This window comes from Epinephelus moara, chromosome 2 (assembly GCF_006386435.1).
Source record: "Epinephelus moara isolate mb chromosome 2, YSFRI_EMoa_1.0, whole genome shotgun sequence".
NCBI lineage: Eukaryota > Metazoa > Chordata > Actinopteri > Perciformes > Serranidae > Epinephelus > Epinephelus moara.
In genome coordinates this window covers 44,489,061-44,513,670 of record NC_065507.1, presented here as the reverse complement: position 1 = coordinate 44,513,670, position 24,610 = coordinate 44,489,061, and the positions used below count along the sequence as shown (strand labels likewise).

Genomic DNA, 24,610 nt, shown 5'->3' with positions numbered 1-24,610 from the left:
TTGTCAACGTTTGTTTCCCCCATTTTGTACAATAAATTATTGTTTAAAGTTTCAACAAGTTTCTTTTGGAGTGCGTGACACAAGTGTGTTTTGAAAACGGCCGCGGACTGTCACCTGCTCAACGCATCAGTACCTTCGGATGCCATGACAGTAATAGCCAATAATGTCAAAATATCATTTGCAGACCGATTTAACAGACGATCACTGCTGCCCGTCCCGCAGGTCCATTTGCGGGTCCCGCGGGTTACAGGTCGACCCGCGCATCACTACTCAGCTCAGTCTATAAAGGCTGTAGGCTACACAACAGTAAAGCTAGAGAAGCCAAAACCAGCAGCACATCGGCTCTACAGTGCACGGCACTGCTAATTAACCATTTTATTGCAGCACAGAGTGTCTGCCAGCAACCAATTACTTGCAGAGGCTTCCTACAACTTGTTTCAACGGTTCCGATTTAATCAGAAGACAAATTAAACAGGATGACTAGCCAATGTGAAAATCAAAAGAAAGCATAGAATAATGTACTGAAGGAGACTGTTGTGCCATCACATATTTTTGTGGTTTGAGAGCAAAGATCCGGTCGTTGCTGTGCAAAACTCCGCAATACATTTAGATCTGAAAAAACCCTGGAGTCTGACCATACTGATCTTCTCTGTCAAGCATCCTGCTCGCTGATGTAGAGGCTTGGACAATAAACTGGATTATCCCTGTGCCTGTGTCAGTTTCCAACTAGATATCAGGAACTGTAATATCCTTCACTGAAACTTGGCTAATCCTGGAATACCGGACAACGCCATTCAACCAGGTGATCCTTTTTGTATACTGATCTGACTAAACAGAGGACTCATGTAAGAGGAAAGGAGAAGGCCTACACTTTATGGTAAATAAGGACTGGTGTGACAGCGGGATTATTAAAATGCTATCCCGTTCCTGTGACCTGATCTGGAGTTATTAACAATCAAATGTAGATTGCACATTCTACCAAGGGACTTTACGTCAGTCATTAGAGGTCTACATTCCATCACAAGTGAATACAGATGCTGCCCTGTCAAATGTCTGCAAAGACCTGAACTGCTCACAGACTGACCGAACTGCACTCACTGTTGCTGGAGACTTCAAGTCAAGGATCACTTTATTATGGTTATGCCTGCCTCCTTTCAATATATTCCTTGTCCCACAAGGGGAATAAACACTCTGGATCACTGCTATATGCCATTCAGAAGCAGCTATAGAGTAGTCAGGAAACATGAACAATTAGAAAGCAGCAGTCTACGATGTAGACTGAAAAAAGAAGCTTAAAGGGACCACTGGGAGAAAGTGGAACTAAAATTCCAGGAGGAAATTCCCAGAAGCATGTGGCAAGGTCTAAGCCCAGTTCAGACCAAAGATTTGCATCGAGACCCAACAGTTGTACAACGTTGCAGAATAAAGTTGCAGTGATGTTTATTGGCTCGTCTCAGCTTGACTCAAACCAGCTGATGATGTCACCTGTGATTCAGCTTGTCAAGTCACCAGTGGCTGGTGTAAGGCGCATCACCTGCTTCAAGAGCCAGTCAGCTTGTAGTGAAGTCAGCTGGCCAAGTCTGTTACAAACTGTCAGCAGATGCCGTGTTTGCTTGTTGTGGCATTCTCTGACAACAGCCCCCCATCCCCCACTGAGCTGGAGTCCGTTTTTATTTACATCCCCTCGTTGTTGACGAAAATGTCGGTCTCCATCCTCACGATGTGTCAGGGTCAGACGTTGGGTTGCTGCTGCTGCTGTTGCTGCTTGGTGTATATGCATGTTACACAAATACTTAATGACCTCTTAGTCAGGGCTTGTAAGCTAAATTATTGTGACATATTTATTATGAATACGATCTAAAGCTCAGGTTGTTTTGTTTATGTTTTCACTGTTTCATCATGACTAGAAATGCAACTGTAGCGATTGTCTCACTATCGTTATACACATTCATATTTCAAGAAACTACGAATTGATTCAGCTACAAAATAGGGCTGGAAAGCTGGAAGTTAGAGCAGAAGTACATAAAGATGCTGCTATGGAGACGACACATTGTTCATTTGCATTGGTGTGAACCAGTATGACGCATTGCAATAGTTGCACGTTTTAACCTGTCTCACTGTGAATATATGGTCTGAACTGGGCTTAAGATGCATCTATAGTAAATGAATAACTTTTATGCTCGCTTAGAGACAATCAGCAGCCTATGAATAAATTCAGATGAAGCAGAGCTTAATGAATTGGTTCTTTCTGTTAGGTTCCTCTCTGAGCATGATGTCAGGAGGGCTTCTAAGCATGTGAATATCAAGAAAACAACAGGACCAGAGGGTGTTAATGGGCGGGTCCTCAAACTATTGGCTGACCAACTAGCGCCAGTGTTCACAATGATATTCAACCTGTCCCTGGCTCAGTCTGTCATACCCACGCGCTTCAAGTCCACCATCATTCCAGTGCTTAAGTTTTGTGCTTTTAATGTTCTTTTTAGATCTTATTTTCTCTGCTGATGGTTCAATGATTAGATTACATAGAAGTCCTGACATTGAACATCATTGTTTTGAACCTTGTTGAAAAGTTAAAGGTGTTGAAATAAGGCGATTGGTTATCATTGAAGCCATGACCTTCCATTTTTAGCTCAATTTAGCTCAACATGTTCCATCATGCTTCTTGTGCCAGTGTGTGCAATGTTTATGCAATGTTATATTGTTGACAGGGGTAGTTTTTCCATGACTTGCTGCTGAGCAAAATTTGAAATATTGTCTGTGTCACAACCATTAAATAGCATTTTCATATCGAAATCTATATTTAGATATAGCAAAAAATAACAAGTGCTGGTGTTATGTATTGTGGATTTTTTCCTCAAGGCTGTTTTCTTATGGATGTGATTGAGCTGACAGCTGCTTCAGGGCAAATGGCTTCTGTAACTGATTCTGTGTCTCTTCTCTTCCAGGAAACACCCAACTTTGTTTTCCTGGTCATGGAGGTAAGTATAGAAACGTCTGGGTATTTGAGGAGTCAGAGCTCATTCATACCCTCTTCTCATGTGCTGTCACTCGTGCTGGGAAATTCAGTGTAACTTGTTTCTATGTTACTTACTCTAAAGATGAATTACTTAATTAACAACACTTTATTTATGTAAGTAACATGTGATAACATAAATTATGTAATGGTTTACCCCCAACAGTGGCTGTCTGCATGTGTTCTTCCCCTTTTGGCAGTCTTTTGACTTGCCTTTTCCTCTTTTGTTTTTCTTTCTGCATCCTCCCTAAATGTCTCCACTTGTTTTGCGACACTCTCGGCCGGCTGCAGGGTAGAAAACACACCCTGACTGCACCTCAAGTTACTCATTGAAAATACACCCCTCTGTTTTCTAGGAATCATGTTCCCTGAAAGCCTTTGCTTAAAATCCTGTTTTGCTCTATGTGTAGACAGCTCTACAATATACTCATTAATAATCCTATGGAATGTTGTGTGTTTGGATTAACTGTCGTAGGACTAGGTTACATTGATTGACATCATGGTGTTTTTTTTATTATGTTGTTTTTGGAGCTGACACCATGAAAGTACAGTACTGCCATGCCAGAAAAAAACAAAAAACAAAAAAACGCTCAGTATCAGGTAATAACGTGAAAAGTTGCTTGTTATAACAAGATGTTTTTCACATTTTTAGAAGATATTTTCATGTTATAGCAAGATATTTACACATTATAACAAAGCTTATTTTGTGTTCTTTTCTTGTTATAATGATATACTATTTATCTTGTTATACCAGTATATGTTTCACGTTATAGATATATATGTTATTAAGCACAGTGGATGATATCATGATAAGTGTGCATACTGTTAGCCTATACTAACAAGGGTTTTAACGATTCTCTGTCAAAATCACCTGGGAGAGGCTGTAAAAACATGAAACTTTTCACATTATTTATTGTTATAACGAGAAGTTTTCTTTTTTCAAAAAAAGTTTCTTATCATAATGTGAAATGTTTCACATTTTAACAAAATAAATAGTATATTGTTATAACAAAAGTTTTTATTTTTTTCAAGAAAAGTTTCTTGGTATAATGTGGAATGTTTCACGTTATAACAAAATAAATAGTATATTGTTATAACAAAAGTTTGTTTTTTTCACAAGAAAAATTTTGTGTTATGTGAAAACTTTCAGGTTATAACAAAGTAGATGACGTTTTTTTTTTGTTGTTTTTACAAGAAAAGTGTCTTGTCCTAATGTGAAAATATCTTGTTATAAAATTAACATATCTTGTAAAACCATGAAGAACTTTTTGTTATAACAAGAAGCTTTTCATGTTATTACCTGATATTTATCAGTTTTTTTTTTTTTTTTAACTGGCGTGGCTGAACTACGCTTCCATATGACACAGAAATACACAATGGGCAATTAGCTGTCCCAGATAATGGCTTTTTGTAGTTATAATTTTCAGTATAAGTCTATAAGAATTCTTCATTTTAAGATGAAGTCAACCAGAGCATTAATACACGGAAGCTGGATGCTGATCAAAAAAGGCCAGAATTAAATTCAGCTTCATTAGAGGCTACAGTCAGGTAGTGAAGCTACAGGTTTTTTTGCATGCTTGACTGACAGAGGGAGGAAGGTCATGTTTTATATGTTTTGTGTACAAAGTAGAATCATGCAGTGTATAATTATCTGTCATCCACTAGTGGTGTCTATCAACTGCTTTTAAGTATTGTGTTGTGTCAGGCCACATTTTCACAGTATTTATAGTGTGTCATCACTTGCAGAAAGGTTAAATATATATAGACAAATTGGAGGAAAACCCAGAATAAATAGGTTTGAAAGAATAATTAATCCAGCTGCTTCATTGTGGAAAAAGTGTGCCCATTTAAAGAGGCAACAGACAGCATCTTTTCCTAAATATATCATTATGAAAATAATGTGGGTTGCACAGGGTAGTAGCCACAGTAAAATCAGACTATCAGCATTTACATAGGTTACTTAGTGGCTTTGCAATCTTTGCAATAAGCTTCTGCCACCGGTGCCGAAATTTCGCGGAAAAAAATCTGCTTTACGGCAGGAAATGCGTCATGTATTATGAAACTGGTCAGTCAGCCAATCAGGGACTGGAGCTGGTTCTTATGAGGAGTTGGGCATGAGATAGTTGAGTCACGAGCACAATGGCAGACGGACAAAGTTTGTAAACAAGTGAAAAACGACCTAGCAAAAGAAAACGAGCTCCTCTGTCTGAGGAGGCAAAGAAGAGCAAAAAGGAGAGTGATAAAAGAAGAGGAAAAACAAGAGTAAACCTCAGTCAGGCGTTCAAGAGATGGAGGGAGCTCCGTGACCAAAAAGGCTTCAAAACCGATGTCCAGCTAGCTTTCTTTCTAATGGATCAGTAAGTAACACGGCTAAATGTTAGCTAGCTGAGAGAGGACTGTACTGTACTGGCTGCTAATTAATTCCTAGCTGGCCAGCATTGCAAATCGCCGCAACCAGGGACCGGGTAGCGAGTGTTGGTCTGCTGACATCCTCGTTGCCATTCTACGGCAGCCTTCGGACAGTGATACCCCCCTCCCTTCCTTCTGTTCTCTTCTCACTGAGGCAGCTATCGACAGACATCGCCCAGCTAAGTTACGCCCAGCTAAGTGAACACTGGACTTTTTCACATTGTTTCCCTACGGTACCGTTAATTCTGGAATCGGGACTGTTTACATGTGCATATTGGTATAATTCTTCAAGAACATGGCTTACTACTAAAACATTCAAATGTTACAACTGGCATCAATATTATTAAATTGCTGGCAGAGAGTATTGAGAGAGGAGAGGCGTTCGCCAGACAAACTGCGGCCGTTTTCTGGAGCGGAGGAGAGGATTTTACTCCACTTCTCCCGGTCGTAGATGCTGGGTGCCCAGTAGCTGCGAAGGCTGCCCTCACATTTATGGCCAGTGACCGACATGATCTCCCTGCTCTCCAGGCCAGCTTGGGAGAGCTGTGTGGACTAACGTTAACTGATTTTGATGCTCCTCAGTCGACCATTGCTATGGCAACCCTAGCAACGGAGCAACGGAGCAGCAGAGCAGCGGTGATACCTCGAGAAATAAACACCGCAGAGTTTTGTTGATTGACCAATCAGAATCAAGTATTTAAGAGTGCCATGTTCTAAAAGCGGGATAATGTATAGTGAGCCGGTGACTGTTGAAAAATAATTCCCGACAGGGGAATGGAACCCCGACGCGTAGCGGACTATTTGTTTTTGCTTCAGATTAATCTGATAATTGTTGCTTGTCTCTTTACGCATTTATTTAGTAGAGTGTCCACACACCTTCTCATTCTACATATACATAGAGGTATACCGGTGGCTTTACAGCCTACATTTTATTGATTATCTCTGATCCCCACAGTCAATTTGGTCATTGCGACAGTGCGAGCAACACCGCTGATGCTAGGTGGCGCCAAGCTAAAAAAAAACAAAAACGAATCCTATCTGTCTATCTGTTGCCTCTTTAATCATTTGATGAGTTTGAAAATTATGTAAAGAAGCTTTGGCAGATTTCAACCACATTGAACAGCTATGGGTGACTGTGGAGTGAAAGTATTAGACGCTCTCCACCACCATCATCAAAACACTAAATAAGGTCATATATTTTGGAAGGATGCTGTTAATTTCTACAGTAAAGCTTAGAGAATCTATGCAAAGGAGTTTTTCCCTTTTTTTTTTTTTTTAGTCATTAAGAACAAATTCTTATTTACAATGGCGGCCTGGCAAAAGGCAAGAGCCTCTTGAGGAGAAGGGGACAGGGATTAAATATGTCACCCATCTGTACAGGAAGTTCACCTCAGACCCAGGGGCCAGGGTGAAGCAAGCAGGGTTACACTCAGGAATCCTGTTCTGTGGAAGTGGACTGTAGTTTTAGTCTACCTCGTCTTTGCTTATCCACCCAGCAGTTCACTTTCTTTTAACCTACCACACTAACCTCGTCTGCCTGATCTTGTTGTCCCTCATAAGAACTAATTGCACTTTAGTTGTCAGCATAGATAAAGCTCCAGTCTTTCAGCAGATTAATTGATGAGTCTGCCATTATCTGGGCTTGGATTTGAACAATCATGCATATATAATACCAAATGCTGAAATGTGCTTCTCAGCTTGACATTGTTGAACCTGAATTTAATAATTGTTGATAGTGACTGTTTGTCTCCCTACACACAGTACTGTAATGGAGGTGATCTCGCTGACTACCTGCAAGGTAAGCATCACACTGGGTGCGGTTACATGATGGCTTCTCATTCAGAATGAAATAAATCTGAATGAAATCATTCGGAATTAAAGTTTTTCCAGGTAGTTTACATGGGAAATATTCATTCCGAATGGGAGATCAGTTTAATCACCTTTATTTGGGTCTGCGCAAGGTTTGGGGCAGGGAAGGTTTCTGATTGGATAGGGGGCAGGGCGGATTTTACATGTACCGGAAGAAAACACAGTAGTCCTCGCTCCGGATAACAAGATGCTTGACGACGCCGTTCTTGGTGCCTTTTTCGGGCTTGTTTTGCTTATATTCTTGAAGCAGCAGTACGACAACAACCTTGTTCTGCTAATACTTCGTTTGTTGAGGAGGAGAAGAGAGGTAGAAGGTCGAAGAAGGGAGATAGAGGTCCGTGCTGTGGCGAATGGAAACCGGTGAGTGCAATGGGTCTGACTGCTCTGCTCTATCTCAGCCCGTTGCTATGCACGCTGTATACGTCATCGCGCCAGAAGGGCAAGAAAAGAGAATGTGCAGAAAGAACGGAATCGCTGGAATCGGGTAGGAGGTGTATACAAGACAGAAAAACTCTTCCATTCGGGTTCTGAAAAGGAATATTCCACCCCTGTGCACCCGATTAGATTTTCTTTCAGGTTGGCTGTTTTCATTCAGGTTGAGGTGTTTACAAGGAGCATTCTATTTGGGTAGGGCTTCCAACCTGAATGCAAAAGGAATACATGGCTCCATGTAAACGCACGTACTGTGATTGCAGCTGTTGTGAGTGTAGGTGTGGGAATGTGTGCATGTGATTATTATCTATGTGTGATGGATAGTTTGTGAAATATCATGTGGGAATGTTGAAGAGATGGTGTGTGTCTGTGAGTGAATACTAGCATGTCCTCATGTTTTCCGGGTTGGTGGTATGTGTGTGGGAACCACTACAGCTTTTCACAAAGGGTTCCTTCTCTACTTCAGAGCCAGTCAGCACAGTGTTTATGCCTCTGTGATAGTTTATAACAAAGGCTAGCATTTCTAGTCATACAGCAACAAGTTATCTTACACAAAATGGACAGTGAAAGTTCTGTTTTGCATGTTTCAGAACCCTCAAATACCAAAAAGTAAAAATAAAGAACATAAAATAATCCAGATGCATACATACTAGTGTGTCGCTCGTCCAAAAATTCAGTCTCTCCTCTTGGCCAAAGTCTGAGATGTAGCATTTTAACACCAGTGAAACACACAAAAAACAAAAAGACAAACACTGTTAATGATGGCCCCCATTACTTTACTGATTCCACCACTGGTTTTGAGTTACCACTGGCGTGTAGCCATCTTTGTATTGTCAGTCAGTACGTTTACATGCATAGTTAAGTCAAGCTATAACCATAGCTCGACTAGGCCATTTAATTGGACTACTGTCCTTGTCCCAGTTGACAACCATGGGAGGGGAATCTATTTACTGACCTAAGTATGTCTGACTCAGCTACGATAGGTGGCGTTATGCCCCCTTTCAGCTACCTATTATTTCACAGACCAAACAAACAACAAACAAGTTAACTACGGTTAGCTCGTGGCACCATGGTGGACAACTTTATAGCTCTGTACATTTCGGCTGTTGGCACGGCTCTGGATGTAGATTTTGTCATGTTGTTAATGGCTTCTTCTTCTGGTATGCATTTGACCAACTGGTCAAAGCTCAGTGTGACACCGCCACAAAGGTGAGGGGAGGGTCATGTACAGGATTGCTAGAGGGTTTGAAAAACAGATTAGCCTTCTAATATAATCTTCATGTGTCTTCCAGTGTCTCCCTCTCAACCCCGCTCTAATCTTGTTCCTCCTGATAGTTAACTGTGTTCAGGTGTGCTGCACTCAGGTGAAGGGGCGTGGCAGACAGGACATAAAAGAGCAGGGAATTGTTTGGGGAGGGTTCTTTTGATTTTGGTTGGGAAAGAGGAAGAGGAACAGAGGTGCAGTGTAGCAGTCTGCCTTGGAAGAAGAAAAGTTTTCTACAACTCATGTTTTTGGTGTTTCCTCGACTGTGTTTGTGTGGAGGACCAGAAAGAAACGGACCCATCCTCCAAGTAGGACCAGATTGTTTCTGTTTATTCCACCCCGGTGAGTGTGATTCCTCTTTTTTCTCAACATTTTTCATTTTTGGCAATGTTTTTTTTTTTCCCAGAGCCTGTTTTTTCATTTTAAGCATTGGACAATGGACTGTCCTTTAGCACTGGGATTATCTTTTCTTGGATGAGGACAATTATTATTAAAGGGGAAATTCCGCCGAATAACTTTTTTTCAACCTTTTTTTTTTTGTATTTTCATTTGGGGTGGGGCACAAGATAAAAATAAATCATCCTTGAGTATATTTAAGTTTCGTTGTCTATGTTCATCTGCTGGAGTCAGTAAGGGTCCAGGGTCAGGCCCCTTATTTTGTCCCCCCCTCACTAACCAAGGTTAAGCATTAACTGTAGCTTTCGAATTTGAATTATGACAAGGCTTTAAAGGTAAGCTGATTGTTATACCAGGGCAGAAAATGTGGAGCATGCGCAGAGCACCTAGGCCAGTGTGGGTCTAATTGACTGTAAACATGCAGGAGTAATTCGACTCCCATTTGTATAATCTGGGTGTTAGTCCAACTTTGACAAATTTGATTTAGTACAATTTCAGTATGACTAATATGTTAACATGTATTTTAAAAGTCTGGTTTTAGTCAGACTAACACAAATTGATTTGCTCTAATGTCATGTAAATGTACTGAGTGACATCATGGGCATAGTGTGTCTCACTCTCACTGCTTGAATCTAAAGTAGCAAGTGAGGAAACCAGAATATCAAGTTTCATGCTTATGTTTTTGCAGTGTAGATAACAGACGAATATTAAATTCATGTCTTCTGTAATTATTGAAATGAAAGACATTCACTCAGGATTAATTAATGAATTGTTTTTGGTATGTTTATTATTATTATTATTATTATTCTGTCTTTCTTTCTTTAGTCTTTCTCCCGCCGCCTCTTTGAGCTCGACTTTGACCCCCTAAACATGCTCAAAAACTCACCAAGATTGGCACTTATGTCAGGACTGGCGAAAATGTTGATAAAATTAACCCCTAAAGTGCCAAAATGGGCTCTCTAGCGCCACCTAGGCACACTAAAATGGCTGCTGCGGCCCGTAGGAATGTCGTAGAAAGATCAAACCAAAACTGGCTTGTTCGTCTCATCGAGACCTACAAATCACGCACTGACACCCCTGACCTAAATACAACAGGAAGTGAGCTAGTGCCTCTGAAAGTAACATGAGCAAATGTGGAGAAATTGCCAGCTGTGAGCTAGACATCTTAAACTTGCGACCAAGATTGCATTTTTTGACTCCATAAACATAAAAACTATTTGCCCTTTAAAGTAAGATTTCGCCTACACCATTTATCATATCAGCTTCAAACAAGCACACATTACAGGCTAACTCCTGCTGAACAGATCCTCTTCATAACTTTGTCATTACTCGAACGGTTTGGATTTTGTACCCTCTTAAAGGTGACGTGACACAAAACCTCCTGACGATCTTGCGCCACCTAGACACACTAATATGGCCCACTGTGTATCGTATCAGGTTCAAACTCGCACACATCACAGGCCAATTCCTGCTGAACAGATCTTCTGAATAACTTTGTCATTACTCAAACGGTTTGGATTTTATGTCCTCTTAAAGGTGACGTGACACAAAACCTCCTGACAATCTTCGTGCCACCTAGACACACTAAAATGGCCGCTGTGGCCCGTAGGAATGTCGTAGAAAGATCAAACCAAAACTGGCTTGTTCGTCTCATCAAGACCTACAAATCACGCGCTTACACCCCTGACCTAAATCCAACAGGAAGTGAGCTAGTGCCTCTGAAAGTAACATGAGCAAATGTGGAGAAATTGCCAGCTGTGAGCTAGACATCTTAAACTTGCGACCAAGATTGCATTTTTTGACTCCTATATGTCTGCGTTCGGGACAAGTGTATCTCTCTGCTGGTATGTTCAGATTAACGATTGGACCCATGGTTTGGGAATAAAAGGGAGGAGATCAAGACATTTTAAAGCCATCTCCATCTGCCTGGTCTCTCACAGCTTGTCTCTCTCTCTCAGTGATGGGCTCTAGATGTTTGAAAGGCAGGGGCGAAAAGGAAAGAAGGGCACCTACTGCATGACACGGGGCCCCATTGGTGCACAAAAAAACAAAATTTGACCCCCTAAACATGCTCAAAAACTCACACTTGGCACACATGTCAGAACTGGCGAAAAATTTGATAAAATGGGAAAAATTAACCCCAAAAGTGCCAAAATGGGCTCTCTAGCGCCACCTAGACACACTAAAATGGCCACTGCGGCCCGTAGGAATGTCGTAGAAACATCAAACCAAAACTAGCTTGTTCGTCTCATCGAGACCTACAAATCACGCGCTGACACCCCTGACCTAAATTCAACAGGAAGTGAGCTACTGCCTCTGAAAGTAACATGAGCAAATGTGGAGAAATTGTCAACTGAGTGCAGAGGGGTCTAAAATTGTTTACAACTTTTGTCTAGAACTGTCTACGTGAGCTGGAGGCCAAAACGGCGTGAGTCCGAGGTCTCGCCCAACGCTGCTTGCAGCTTTACTTAAAAATGGTGTCTGTTTCTTAAATACTTGTAAACAGTCCTTATGAAAGACATTAAACAAAACCCTGATTAAAGAAAAATAGTTAAAATTAATTTTGTTTCACTACTGTAGTAAGTGAAATACTTTCTGTTTACAGATTGTTTGTACTTATAGGTCCGCTTACTAGATTTCTTCTACAGCCTTTAGCCCTTTTAAGCCACATTACACGTTGTGAAAGCTCTGGAGGAAATCTAGTAAACAGAAATGGGACCAAGTCTTTGTTTTGCGAGTCACAAGTAAGTCTCAAGTCTTTCCATTTGAGACCCAAGTTAAGTCCCAGGTCAAGACAGACAAGTCCCAAATCAAGTCCCAAGTCCTAAACAAGTCATAATGTGTTCTTTAACAAATGTAATAACAATTTTAAATGAACATAAATCACGAATGCTTTTTAAAATTTGAATTTATTTGTCAAAACAAGCCTGTATAAAACATCCTTAGCTGTTAAGCCAATGTTGGCTAAACATAAGCTTGCTAACTATGTGAGTGTTAGCCTCGACTTAACCTTCTTTGTGCAATCTCAAATGTTGAGAAAAGTTCGAAGTTGTTGCATCTCTTTCTGTAATTTTCTACCTGCACGTTTTGCATACTGCTGTTAGTTTTTTTTGGACCACTTTATAGTTTTTGTACATGAATGAAATGATCTTTGGTATCATTTTTTCCAACTGGCACTCAGTAGTTCTTCATGGTTCTTTCCCACAGCTTGACTGGGTGCTTCGGATTGGTTCAAACAAAGTGAATTTGCTGGGAATAAATAACATTAGTGTTAGTTCAATCAGATACTGAAAGAAAATTAATTGATTTGTGGCACACATTTTAAACAACATACTTTATATTCTGTGGGCTTGGTAAAAGATATCAAATATTTTTCAGTCAGAAGGCTTAAGTCTAAGTGAAGTCATGAGTCATTGGTAATAAAGTCCAAGTGGAGTTGCAAGTCTTTCTTGATTTTGTCAAGTAGAGTCTAAGGTCATGAAATTTGTGCCTCAAGTTTGACCCAAGTCCAAGTCATGTGACTCCAGTTCACACCTCTGCTAGTAGGGCAGAGGGAAGCTAGAGGGTTTTGAGTGAAACTTTTTCTGTCAAATGTTTGTAATTGATGTATAATAGCAATTCCACATACAGAAGCTAAACATTTACTATCAAATTGTCTGTTTCTTTACTGCACATCATTTATATGGAAACAAACTAAACGGTTCTCCTCAACACTTCAGGGTATCTCCTCTCACAGCATTTGAGCTTCAGAATGGTTCACTCACCTTATTTGACATAGGTGTTCAAAGAAAGTCACAAAACGTGCTGAACACTCATAATGTAATATTAAAGATGCTGTGAATGGTTTTATAGAGGTAAAATCAAATCGCCTTCTTCAAATCCCCCCAAATGTAAAGCAGTTTGCCAACACATCTGTCAGATAACCACAGGTGTTTACACCTCTGTTACATAAAAACATTGATTGTATTGCTAGAACAGCTCTGTACTTTTGCATATTTCACCTGCTCCACATGTCCACATTTTGCACTTTAGAGAATGGGTCATGGTCAGACCCATCGGTGACAGGGTGATTCAGGAGTCTCCACATCATTACCTTATGTGGTTGTGAAATGAATCCCGTGGGGTTATAGCACTTGTTCAGAGTGTAACTGTGCTCTGTGTACCAAACTGCATCCAACTGTCTGCATTGCTTGAACTTATTAGTCGTTGTGACTGTAGTCTCATCAGGGGAGGGATGCTGTGTTCACCTATGTGTTTCAGCAAGTCTGTGAAGAATGCATAGGTAATGATGATCCTGCATTACACAAGAGGATCTCATTAGTGAATAATTTTACCACTTACACAACTTGTCTGTGGTAGAAGTTGGTCTACAGTGGTGGGCAAAGAGCAGCAAACCCCCAAATTAATAATATTAATTAATATTAATATTCTTGATGAATGCTTACTAGTTTGATTTATACCTACACTGTAATCACAGCGGTGTGATGGAGAGAGAGGGGGATAAAGACAATGAGAGAGGAATCCTCTTAGTCTAACGTCAGAAAAGACTCATGTCATGACCACCAGCGACTCAGACCTTCACTGCCTCTGTTTATTTACCTCAGGATTATTTTATAGCTTTAATCATGTGAGGCTGATGAGCAGTTTTTATGCCTCTGTGCCGGCAATAGCGGTTGCCGGAGGCATCATGTTTATGGGTTGTATTTCCGTCCATATGTACGTCCATCCCATTCTTGTGAACGCAGTATCTCAAGAACACCTTGAGGGAAATTTTCTTTTTTTTTTTTTTTTCAAATTTGGCACACCTGTCAACATGGACTCAGCAGTGAACTGACTGGATTTTGATGGTCAATAGTCAAGGCCACTGTGACCTTACTTCTGTCTTGTTCTTGTGAACGCATTATCTCATGAACACACTGAAGGAATTTTCTCAAATTTGGTACAAACGGCCACTTGGACGCAACGATGAACTGCTTAGAATTTGGTGGTTGAAAGTCAAAGGTCACTGTGACATTTTATATCCAAAAGGTCAACTTCACTGTGACATCATAATGTTCTGCAAGAACACTTTTCTGGCCATTATTCAACATCATAACTCAGAAGCAGAAGGGGAGACATTTGGTTAGATACTGAATTGGTGACACTAATCTTGGGTGTCCACCTTGAAATCTTGCTGATTGTTAAGATCTTCTGTGCTGGGAGGAAGATGTGTGTAAAGCATCTATCTTTTCAGAGACATGGATGTAAACTGTAAGTGCAACTTGATTGGTGCACAGAGGCATAGAAGCGGGAGGCAGTAATTTTAGTTGTGGAGTGTTGGGGTAATGCAAGGAAATAAGTAAACCAAGGAAACAAGTAAATCAGTGCTCTTCATTAGGCAGCAGGAAGCCCCTAAATGAGATCAATAGGTCAGCCTTAAAATTGTTATCATTAAGAAGGTACTTCTAAATGAGCACATTTGCTTAAAGGTGCCCCGTGGAGTTTCCTTGTAAACAAACAAAAGTTGTATGCACACAGTTATCACGTTTTTGTCTCTCCTCTTCTTTAGCCAAGGGGACACTAAGAGAAGACACACTTAGGGTTTTCCTCCAGCAGATTGCTGCTGCCATGCGCATCCTCAACAGCAAAGGAATCATCCACCGGGACCTAAAGCCACAGAACATCCTCCTGTCATATGTGGGTCGCAAGAAGTCCAACATCAGTGGCATCCGCATCAAAATAGGTGACAGAATTAGATAAAAAAAAAAAACTCCTTTGTCAGCCTTTTATTCAAGCTGAAAGGAATTTCAAATCAGTACATGGTGAGCTACAGGTTTTCAGAAACTGTTACATGCTTTCAGGAACTATTACGTGAAGAAGAGATTTTTGATCTCGAGATTTTCTGGTTAAATAAAGGTTAAATAAATAAATAAAATATATTTCATATCGATATGCTTATGTATCTGGTGGCTTGCAGTGAACGTACAGTGTATTTCCCACCTTTTGTGTGGCTAAAAAGAAAAGACAATGTCTAACATCTATTTAATCCAAATTTATAGTTACAGTATATTGTGTATATGTATAATTCTTAAACAGCATCTAAGTCATGCTGCTTTGGTTGGTCCAAGTTTTAAATTTAGAGGCCAAATAATATAACTTATTGTAAATATGAAATATCTTTAATCAGAAGCAAAATGAAAGGCAAAAGTGCACAGTACATAACATGAACATTAAAGACCAAAATAGCCACTATGTTGTCTAAACTTAAAACATCTTATTTTGGGAACTAGAGTAATGTAATAAACACATTTCTGACAACACTGATGGCATTTTCCATCTCTGTCTTAGCTCTGTTTTGAGTGCAAAACAATTTTATGCATGCGTTACTGTTCCCAGTGTTTGTCTCCCAAGCATTCTCCAAAGTCTAACCATGGCGGCTTGTGTTGCTTGTAATAATTAAACATGTACTGACTGGTTTGTTTCATGCTTCTGTTTTGCAGCTGACTTTGGCTTTGCACGGTACCTCCAGAGCAACATGATGGCAGCCACACTCTGTGGGTCGCCCATGTACATGGTCAGTGTCTTTCATTGTGTATGTTTTGTGTGTGTGTAGAATTCCAGCTGAGGTCAGTCACTTTCAGATGCCCTGTCAGCTTTCTCAGTAGTGTATTGAGTAGGTGTCCCTGCTCTGGATTTTTACATATGACCTTTCCTCCCTTAGGCACCAGAGGTCATCATGTCCCAGAACTATGATGCAAAGGCTGACTTGTGGAGCATAGGGACAGTCATTTACCAATGTCTGGTTGGCAAGCCACCATTCCAGGTTAATACTATGCACACCAAACCAGTAACAAATGTGTTTGTATATGTGTGTGCGCCTGTCTAACTAATTTTTATATTGATATTTTCAGGCCAATAGTCCCCAAGACCTGAGGATGTTCTATGAGAAGAACAAGAATTTACAACCTGTGTAAGCCACAAAGCCTCGTCTTTTGTTTTAAGGCTCCTTTTGTGTGATTTGAGTTGTCCCAAATGAAGGGTGACAATTTTGAGAAAACTGGTAAAATGTTTAAGACTGGTGAAGATGGATGATGCCAGTTGATGACATGTTCCTGCTTGAATCTGTTTTTAGCCAGATGCAAGCAGGGACAATGGTAGTAGTGTGGCTCTGTCAATGGCAGTGTTTGTAATTCAATCCACCACTTGGGTCCAGACTGAAATACTGTATTTCAACAACTATAGGATGGATTGCAATAATATTATGTACAAATCTTCATGGGTTCTTAGGTCACCACCTTATTTTTCCTTTAGCCCCACCAGGAGGTGGACATTTTTGTTTATTAGTGAAATATCTCAACAACTTTGGAATGAATTGTCATGTATATGGCACACACAGTCATGTTCCCCTCATGATGAACTGTTATCACTTTGGTGACTCTGACTTTTCACCTGCTTCTCTGATCAGGTCAAACTCCTTATTTGTCCAATGCTTTGGTTTATGACCAAATACCTGTAAACCAGTGACATTCCATTCAGGTTCAGCTGTATTTGTGTTTATTGCTGATTAGTAACTGTTAGCATGCTCAGCTAATATGGTAACTTTGACAAAAAGTATACCTTATTAGCATTAGCATGTTGGCCTTTTCATTATGAGCATGTGAGCATGAGGTTAGTGTTTAGCCTTAAGCTCTGCTGTGCCTCAGTATAGCCTTACAGAGCCACTAGCGCGACTGTAGAATCTTAGTCGTGTTTCTGTTTACACTGTGGGGCTGGAGTTCCCCAGGCTTTGCCTCTTAATTGATGTTGTACAGTCTGACAGATTGCAACCAAGACTTGATTAGATCCATCTTGCATAGTGTGAACTTAGAACTTAAGATTGTTGTCTGTAGGCACTCTACAAAATATAAGGGGTTAATGTTCCCATGTTCTCATTACCCAGCATCCCAAGGGAGACATCCCAACAACTTGGCAACCTTTTGCTTGGGCTGCTGCAGAGGAATCAGAAAGACAGGATGGACTTTGGTCAGTGGTAACATCAGAGTAATGTTGTTGAACTTGTAATGACACATGTATTGTTCAGTTTTATACATATATATATATATATATATATATATGTGTGTGTGTGTGTGTGTCTGTGTATATATATATATATATATATATATATATATGTATATGTATATATATGTATGTTGATGTTGTTAAAAAAATTCTCTGATATGTTTTGTCTCTCTAAACCCCTCACTCTACAGATACATTTTTCAGCCATCCTTTCCTGGAGCCTTCATCTACTATTAAAAAATGTAAGCACAAAGGTCACATTCCTAAGCAAGATAACTTGCTGTACTACACTTCCACATCATCCAACTTAAAAACATCATTAATTGTGTATTTATTCTCCTCAGCGTGTCCAGTGCCAGTCCCCAGTGCCTCCAGCGCAGTGACTGACAGCTCCTGTGGCAGCTCCCCATGCATCCGATACAACTCCCCTCCTGTGAGTTTGATATTACTTTATGAATCCTCATTCAAAAGGGATTACACTTACACTGTAATAAAGGAAATAAAATACTAACCATGTCTCCCTGCTGTGCTCCTATTGTGCCTGCTTGTTACTTCCAGTACAAACAGTGTCTGAAAAGTTCATAAAAACATTTATTTTCATTTTATAAGACAAATTAATACAAGCCATTTTACTCCTTTGACTTACGCTCTATTATTTCAATTTTCAATTTTATTTCAATTTTATTTATAAAGCCCAATAACACAAATCACAATTTTGCCTCAGAGGGCTTTACAACATACGACATCCCTCTGTCCTTTTGATGCTCACAGTGGATAAGGAAAAACTCCCCAAAACTGAGCAACTGAGGAAGGTTCCCTCTTCCAGGACGAACAGACGTGCAATAGATGTCATACAGAACAGATCAACATAATAAATTTACAGTATTCCATATGACAAAATGAGACATAAAGAGAGATGCAGGACAGACAGTAATGACAATAGCTTACAACAACATTAATTTAAGTAATAATATTATTATAATAAATACGGCCATTGTGGTACAATATGTTGTAAGTATATGTTAATATATGATAGTATATATGTGACAATAATAATCATATGTGTATAATAACAATAGAAGTATGACTAATGATAACAGCAGCAGTAGGCAGCATCAGGCAGGACCACGGCAGCAGCACAACCACGTCACACAATCCAGGCACAGCTGCTATATGAGGTAACCTGCCAGACAGTGGAGCACAAAGGCTCTGGAGAAGAAGCAGAGTTAGTGACATGCAGTAGAGCTGAGTTAGCGAGATGCAGTAACAGGAACAGTATTATGAATACTGCTACTTTAAGAGCTGAAGCTAATGCTACTAAAATGTTAATATACTGAACAAAATCTTAAACACAACAATTTTGTTTTTGCTCCTGTTTTAACAGGTTTAAGTTAAAGATCTATGACCACTTTTATGCACTGAATAGATGTATTTCTCTCAATTTTTGGTCACAGATTTGTTAAATCTGTGTTAGAGAGCATTTATTCTGTGGCATACCAAGATGCTGATTTAACAGCATCATTACTACACAGGTGTGCATTGAGATGGGACTATATGTGCAGTCTGATCACAATCATCTCAATTTTTAGGGAGTGTGCCATTGGCATGCTGACTGCAGGAACGTCCGCCAGAGCTATTGGCAGTGAACTGAATGTTCATTTCACTACCATAAGCCATCCCCAATGTTGTTTCTGTGAATTTGGCACAACATCCAACCGGCCTCACAATGGCAGACCATGTTTAACTACACCAGCTTAGGATTTCCAGATCCAGCGTTTTCACCTGCAAGACCGTCTGAGACCAGCCACCTGAACAGCTGATGCAACACTTGGTTTGCACATCCAAAGAATTTTGCAAAAACTATCAGAAATCGTCTCAGGGAAGCTTGTCTGCATGCTCATCATCGTCACCAGAGTCTTGACCTGACGGTTGTCATTGTAACCAACTTGTGCACTTATGTGACATCTGTGGCATTGTGATGTGTGATCAAACTGCACATTTTAGAGCGGCCTTTTATTGTGACCATCCCAAGACACACCTGTGGTGTAATGCTGTTTAATGCGCATCTTGATATGCCACACCTGTCAGCTAGATGGATTATCTTGGAAATGGACAAGTGTTTACTGACACGGTTTTGAACACATTTGAGACCAAAATTTGAGAGAAATAGATTTATTCAGTGCACAAAAAGTCTTAGATCTTTAACCTTGACCTGTGAAAAATGGGAGCAAAAGCAAAAATGTTGTGATGAAAAATGTTTGCACAGTGGTACATCTCATCTCACAGCACAGCAGCAGTTGGAATGCAGGGCAAGCTAATTTCCCAGGATGTCAGTGTTTTCTCTAACAATGTGATAACATTAGCTTGACAGTCAGCACTGCCCTGCCTGGAAGCCTTAATTGCATCATTCATGCCCCCCCCCCCCCCCCCCCCCCTCTCCTTCTCTCTCTCTCTCTCTCTCTCTCTCTCTCTCTCTCTCTCTCTCTCTCTCTCTGTGTCTGTGAACACACAGTCTCTTCCGGACATGCAGACACTAGCAGAAGATGGTCTGTCATCCCCTCCACTCGGTTCGCCTAACTTCCTGCAGCTGTCTAAAGAGTCTGCAGGAAGCACCAGCAGTAAGAACTCGTCCTGTGACACTGACGACTTTGTCCTGGTGCCTCACATCTCTACTGACAGTTGTAAGTGCCAACACACATACTTATATTGTTATATTGTCAGACACCCACGATAGTAGTTGAGAACAACAGGGCTAAGATCCTGTGGGCCTTCAAGTTCCAGAGTGACAAGCAGCTGCTAGCTAACCAACCAGACATAGTGGTGGCTGACAAGGAGCAGAAGAGGGCAGTTGTGGTAGATGGGGCAATCCCAGCTGACAGTAACATCAGGAAGAAAGAGCATGAAAAGACTAAAAAGTACTAGAGGCTGAAGGAACAACTAGAGCAGATGTGGAAGGTGAGGTCCAAAGTGGTCCAAGTCCTAGGAACAGCTAAGATACTGTGCAGAACTCTCACACTCCCAGGCCTCTGGTAGAGGACTTGAGCTTGAGGAAACACACCACCACCCCCACCAAGTGAGGCTGAGAGGGAATTTTTTTATATATACACACACAAATACATGTATGTATATATATATATATATATATATATATATATATATATATATATAATGGTAGATGTGGTGATACCAGCTGACAGCAACATCAGAGAGAAGGAACATGAAAAGTTGAAGTATCAAGGGTTGAAAGAACAGCTGGATCAGATGTGGAAGGTCAAAGTTGACGTGGTCCTGCGGAAGTAGTACACTCAGGGCAGTGACCCCCAAACTGGGGGTGGCTGAGTGGCTTCGGCATGTTCCAGGAACAACATCTGAAGCCTCAGTCCAGAAGTGTGCCGTCCTAGGAAGAGCTTTATATGAACACCATTGCCCTCTTCTGGTGTTTGTCAACCACCACTATATCCAGTTGGTTAGCCAGCAGCTGTTTGTCAGTCTGGGAGCTGAAGTCCCGCAGGATCTTAGCCCTGTTATTGTCAACCACCTTTGGTTGTGTGTCCCATTGGCATTTGGGTACTTCAAGCCCATACTGGGTACAAATGTTCCTGTACACTATCCCAGCCACTTGTTTGTGCCTCTCCATGCATGCTGATCCTGCTTGCATCTTACACCCTGCCACTATGTGCTGGACCGTCTCAGGGGCATCTTTGCACAGCCTGCACCTTGGGTCTGGTCTGCTGTGGTAGACCCTGGCCTCTATGGCCCTTGGGCTTAGGACCTGTTTTTGTGCTGCGATGATTAGTGCCTCTGTGCTGTCTGTCAGTCCAGCATTCTCCAGCTACTGGTAGGTCTTCTTGATATCAGCCACTTCCTCTATCTGATGGTGCTCCTGGATTTTGGATGCTTCATCCTGGATAGTGGCTCTGATGCTAGTCTTTGGCTTCCTTCTTTCCGCTTAGTATATAGCCTCAGGGTGCTGGACATGGGGTGGAACCCTCCATGCATGGTGAGGAGCTTTCTTGTGTTGGTATCGGTGGCTTCTATCTCCTCTTTTGGCCAGCTTATGATCCCAGCTGGGTATCTGATGACTGGCAGTGCGTACATGTTGATGGCTTGGACCTTGTTCTGACCATTCAGCTGACTTCTCAGGACTTGCCTTACTCTCTGGAGGTATTTGGTTGTGGTCGACTTTCTTGTGGCCTCCTCATGATTTCCATTAGCCTGTTGGATCCCAAGTTACTTGTAGCTGTCCTGGATATCTCCCCTGTGTTGCCCTCTGGTAGGTCAACTCCCTCAGTTCTGATCATCTTGCCTCTCTTTGATACCATCCGGCCACACTTTCATTTATGTAGAGCAGATGGCTGATTGTTACCCCACTTCAGAATCGGTATCCATAGCCAATCTTCTTGATGATCTGACTGAGGGGATTCAGGCCTATGCAGAACAGCAGTGGTGACAGTGCACCCCCTTGATATATGCTGCATTTGATGTTGACTTGGGCAATCTGCTTTGAGTTGGCCTCTAGGGTCATCTTCCACATTCCAGTGGAGTTCTTTATGAAGGCTCTTAGTGTTCTGTTGATTTTATATAGTTCTAGACATTCTAGTATCCACGTGTGTGGCACTGAGTCATAGGCTTTCTTATGGTCAATCCAGGTGGTTCACAGGTTGGTCTTCCTGCTCTTGCAGTCTCTGGCGATTGCTCTGTCGACCAGTAGCTGGTGCTTGGCTCCTCTAATGTTACTGCTAATTCCTTTCTGTGCCTCACTCATGTATTGGACCATATGCCTGGCTATGATGCCTGACAGGAGCTTCCATGTTGTGCAGAGACAGGTTATCTGTCTGTAGTTGGTTGGGATGGTTCCCTTCTGGGGGTCTGTCATGATCAGGACTGTCACAGCCTGTGTCAAGAGCTGTCAGTCTTTGTTTGGCAGTTTCAAGTGCCTCAGGAATGGAGAGCTTCTTGTATTTCCCTGGTACCCCTTTATTCACCATGTTCCCTCTGTGTAGCTCTGCTAGTTGGCTAACTTCTCTCTGTGTTGCCTTTATATTGCCCTCCAACCGTCTGGAGGGTATTGGTTCTTCTGTACTATGTCCATCTTGTATCCAAACATCTCCAGGATTACTGTTGCTGTACTCTAAATCAGCTTGTTGGTCTCAGTGATGGTCCTTGTAGGGATAGTATTAAGGACAGCATTCACATCTAGCAGATCATCCGAAGGTACTTGGCAACTCAGCTTCGGGATTCGTCAGAGGCTCCAGGTTTCCAGTTTGTTCATGATCTTCCTTCTCAGGTCAGCTGCTCTTACATTGAGGTTGTTTGTATCTACTGGGGCTTGGTACCCAATCTCAGATTGTAGGGGTGATGATGACATCCCCCCGCTGACCCGTCGTCCTGGCTCCCCCTTGCCATGGCATTGTTGAAGCATTTCATTGATCTCTAGTTGGAACACTGTGCTACCAGATGTTTCTTAGTTCGTGTAGATTGTGGGTTTCGAAGTATCCATGGGTCCCATATTCTCTGCATATATCCCTTCTCTCTGGGATTGCTGGTATAGAAGCATTCCATCTTATCCGTGTTGTCCATGTATGTCTTGTTACAGTAAGCCATTTGTCATCAGATTGCCCTGGTTCCCTGGCAACTGACGCGGACCTTGTTAACCCGGGCAACATCTGGGCCGGTATGAGTCTATCAGTATTGTAATCACTCATATCTGAGGTAGTCAGGTATAGCATTATTTAAGGCTGTGCAATTAATTGTCTGGTGATCGGGATTACGATTTTGAGGTCAAACGATTTCAAAATTAATGAAATCGAGGGTAAATTGATTTTTGGTCACAGACACCTGGAGATGTTATTTTGTCTTCTACGAAAGCCGCGCATGCGCAATACTGCTACTTTTTCACTTCTCTGTTTATCTGCACATATTATTTCTGTCTTTGTGGTGCTACAACACCTGAATTTTCACTCTAGGGGTTCAATAAATGCTTATCTAATCAATTTACATACTGCACAGTCACAGACAGAAGATTTACACAGTAAAGGCCAGACTGCTGGGAAGCACCCAAAGCCAGTGGCAGGAGGTGGGGTGGTTGTATATACTGTCTGAAGTACATACACACACTCACATGGCACATGTCACGAAATCCACAGCCAGTAGATTAGACAGCTGCTAACCATTTCATGCTGTAATTGTAGACGTCAGTCCACAAACAGTAGGTACACACTCTTACCCTCTTGACTGTGAACCCTTATGCTCTGCACCTGCTGCAACACACACACACACACACACACACACACACACACACACACACACACACACACACACACACACACACACACACACCTGCTAGACCTCCAGTCAAACAATTAACAAAGTGCATAGCACTGGGAGTGTCAGTAAAGCCTGTTGCACCTTCATTATTCTTTTTGTTCCTTCTTTCTTTGTCCGTCCTCAGATGACCAGCCAATGGGAGCGTGCCGCCGGCTGTCCAGTGAGTTCCTCATGTGTGGAGGGTGAGTACAATGCTGTCCACCAGATATAGATTTGGATAATATACAGAAATACAAAGGTTTATTACAGTCATCTCACATACCGTACTTTACAAACTGCATGACTTATAATAAATCCAATGCTTAAAGCTATAAACACAGAAATGAAGTTCTAGAAAGAGAAATTAAAACCTATACAGGAACCCTGATTCAATGGGAGGCATTACTGCTTTGACAATAAATGTAAAAGGAATTAAAGCAGTTCGATATTTTGTGAAATATTCGCTTACTTACTGAGAGTTTGTCAGTTGGCTTAGCATAAAGACTGGAAACAAGAAAACAGTTTGGCTTTGTCCAAAGGAAACAAACTTATCTTAAATGTTCTTATTAACACTAGGGGTGCATGATAACTATCGGGCCGATAACAGGAAATTATTACGTCATTCCGATAAGTCCGATATCATGACGAATAGCCCCGATAACATATATAATTTTGTCAGCACGGCAGTGCCCCGCTCCCACTATGAGACCTGAATGGCCTGCAGTGAGTGCTGCGTTCAAGTGACGTCGGCATAATCAGAAAAACTCTTTCTGACTGGGAAAATTCAAGAATACCCCCTCATGTCGGAAAACAACTCGTTAACTCGTTCATAATTTCACACAGACGCGCACACTCTCTCTCTTTCACACACACACACACACACA

The 24,610-nt window shown here is 41.3% G+C and overlaps 1 protein-coding gene across 2 annotated transcripts in view; it reads left to right on the top strand.

Moving 5' to 3' along the window:
* The window catches only part of ulk2 (unc-51 like autophagy activating kinase 2), a 96,902-nt gene that overhangs the window by 50,496 nt on the left and 21,796 nt on the right, over window positions 1–24,610 (top strand). For both annotated transcript variants that reach the window (XM_050055553.1, XM_050055544.1), the window contains 11 exons: window positions 2,946–2,978; window positions 7,184–7,220; window positions 14,932–15,105; window positions 15,863–15,936; window positions 16,084–16,185; window positions 16,274–16,332; window positions 17,302–17,384; window positions 17,612–17,662; window positions 17,765–17,853; window positions 19,933–20,101; window positions 23,872–23,929. In XM_050055553.1, the coding sequence (XP_049911510.1) occupies window positions 2,946–2,978; window positions 7,184–7,220; window positions 14,932–15,105; window positions 15,863–15,936; window positions 16,084–16,185; window positions 16,274–16,332; window positions 17,302–17,384; window positions 17,612–17,662; window positions 17,765–17,853; window positions 19,933–20,101; window positions 23,872–23,929 (929 nt within the window). The remainder of the gene's footprint in view (window positions 1–2,945; window positions 2,979–7,183; window positions 7,221–14,931; window positions 15,106–15,862; window positions 15,937–16,083; window positions 16,186–16,273; window positions 16,333–17,301; window positions 17,385–17,611; window positions 17,663–17,764; window positions 17,854–19,932; window positions 20,102–23,871; window positions 23,930–24,610) is intronic.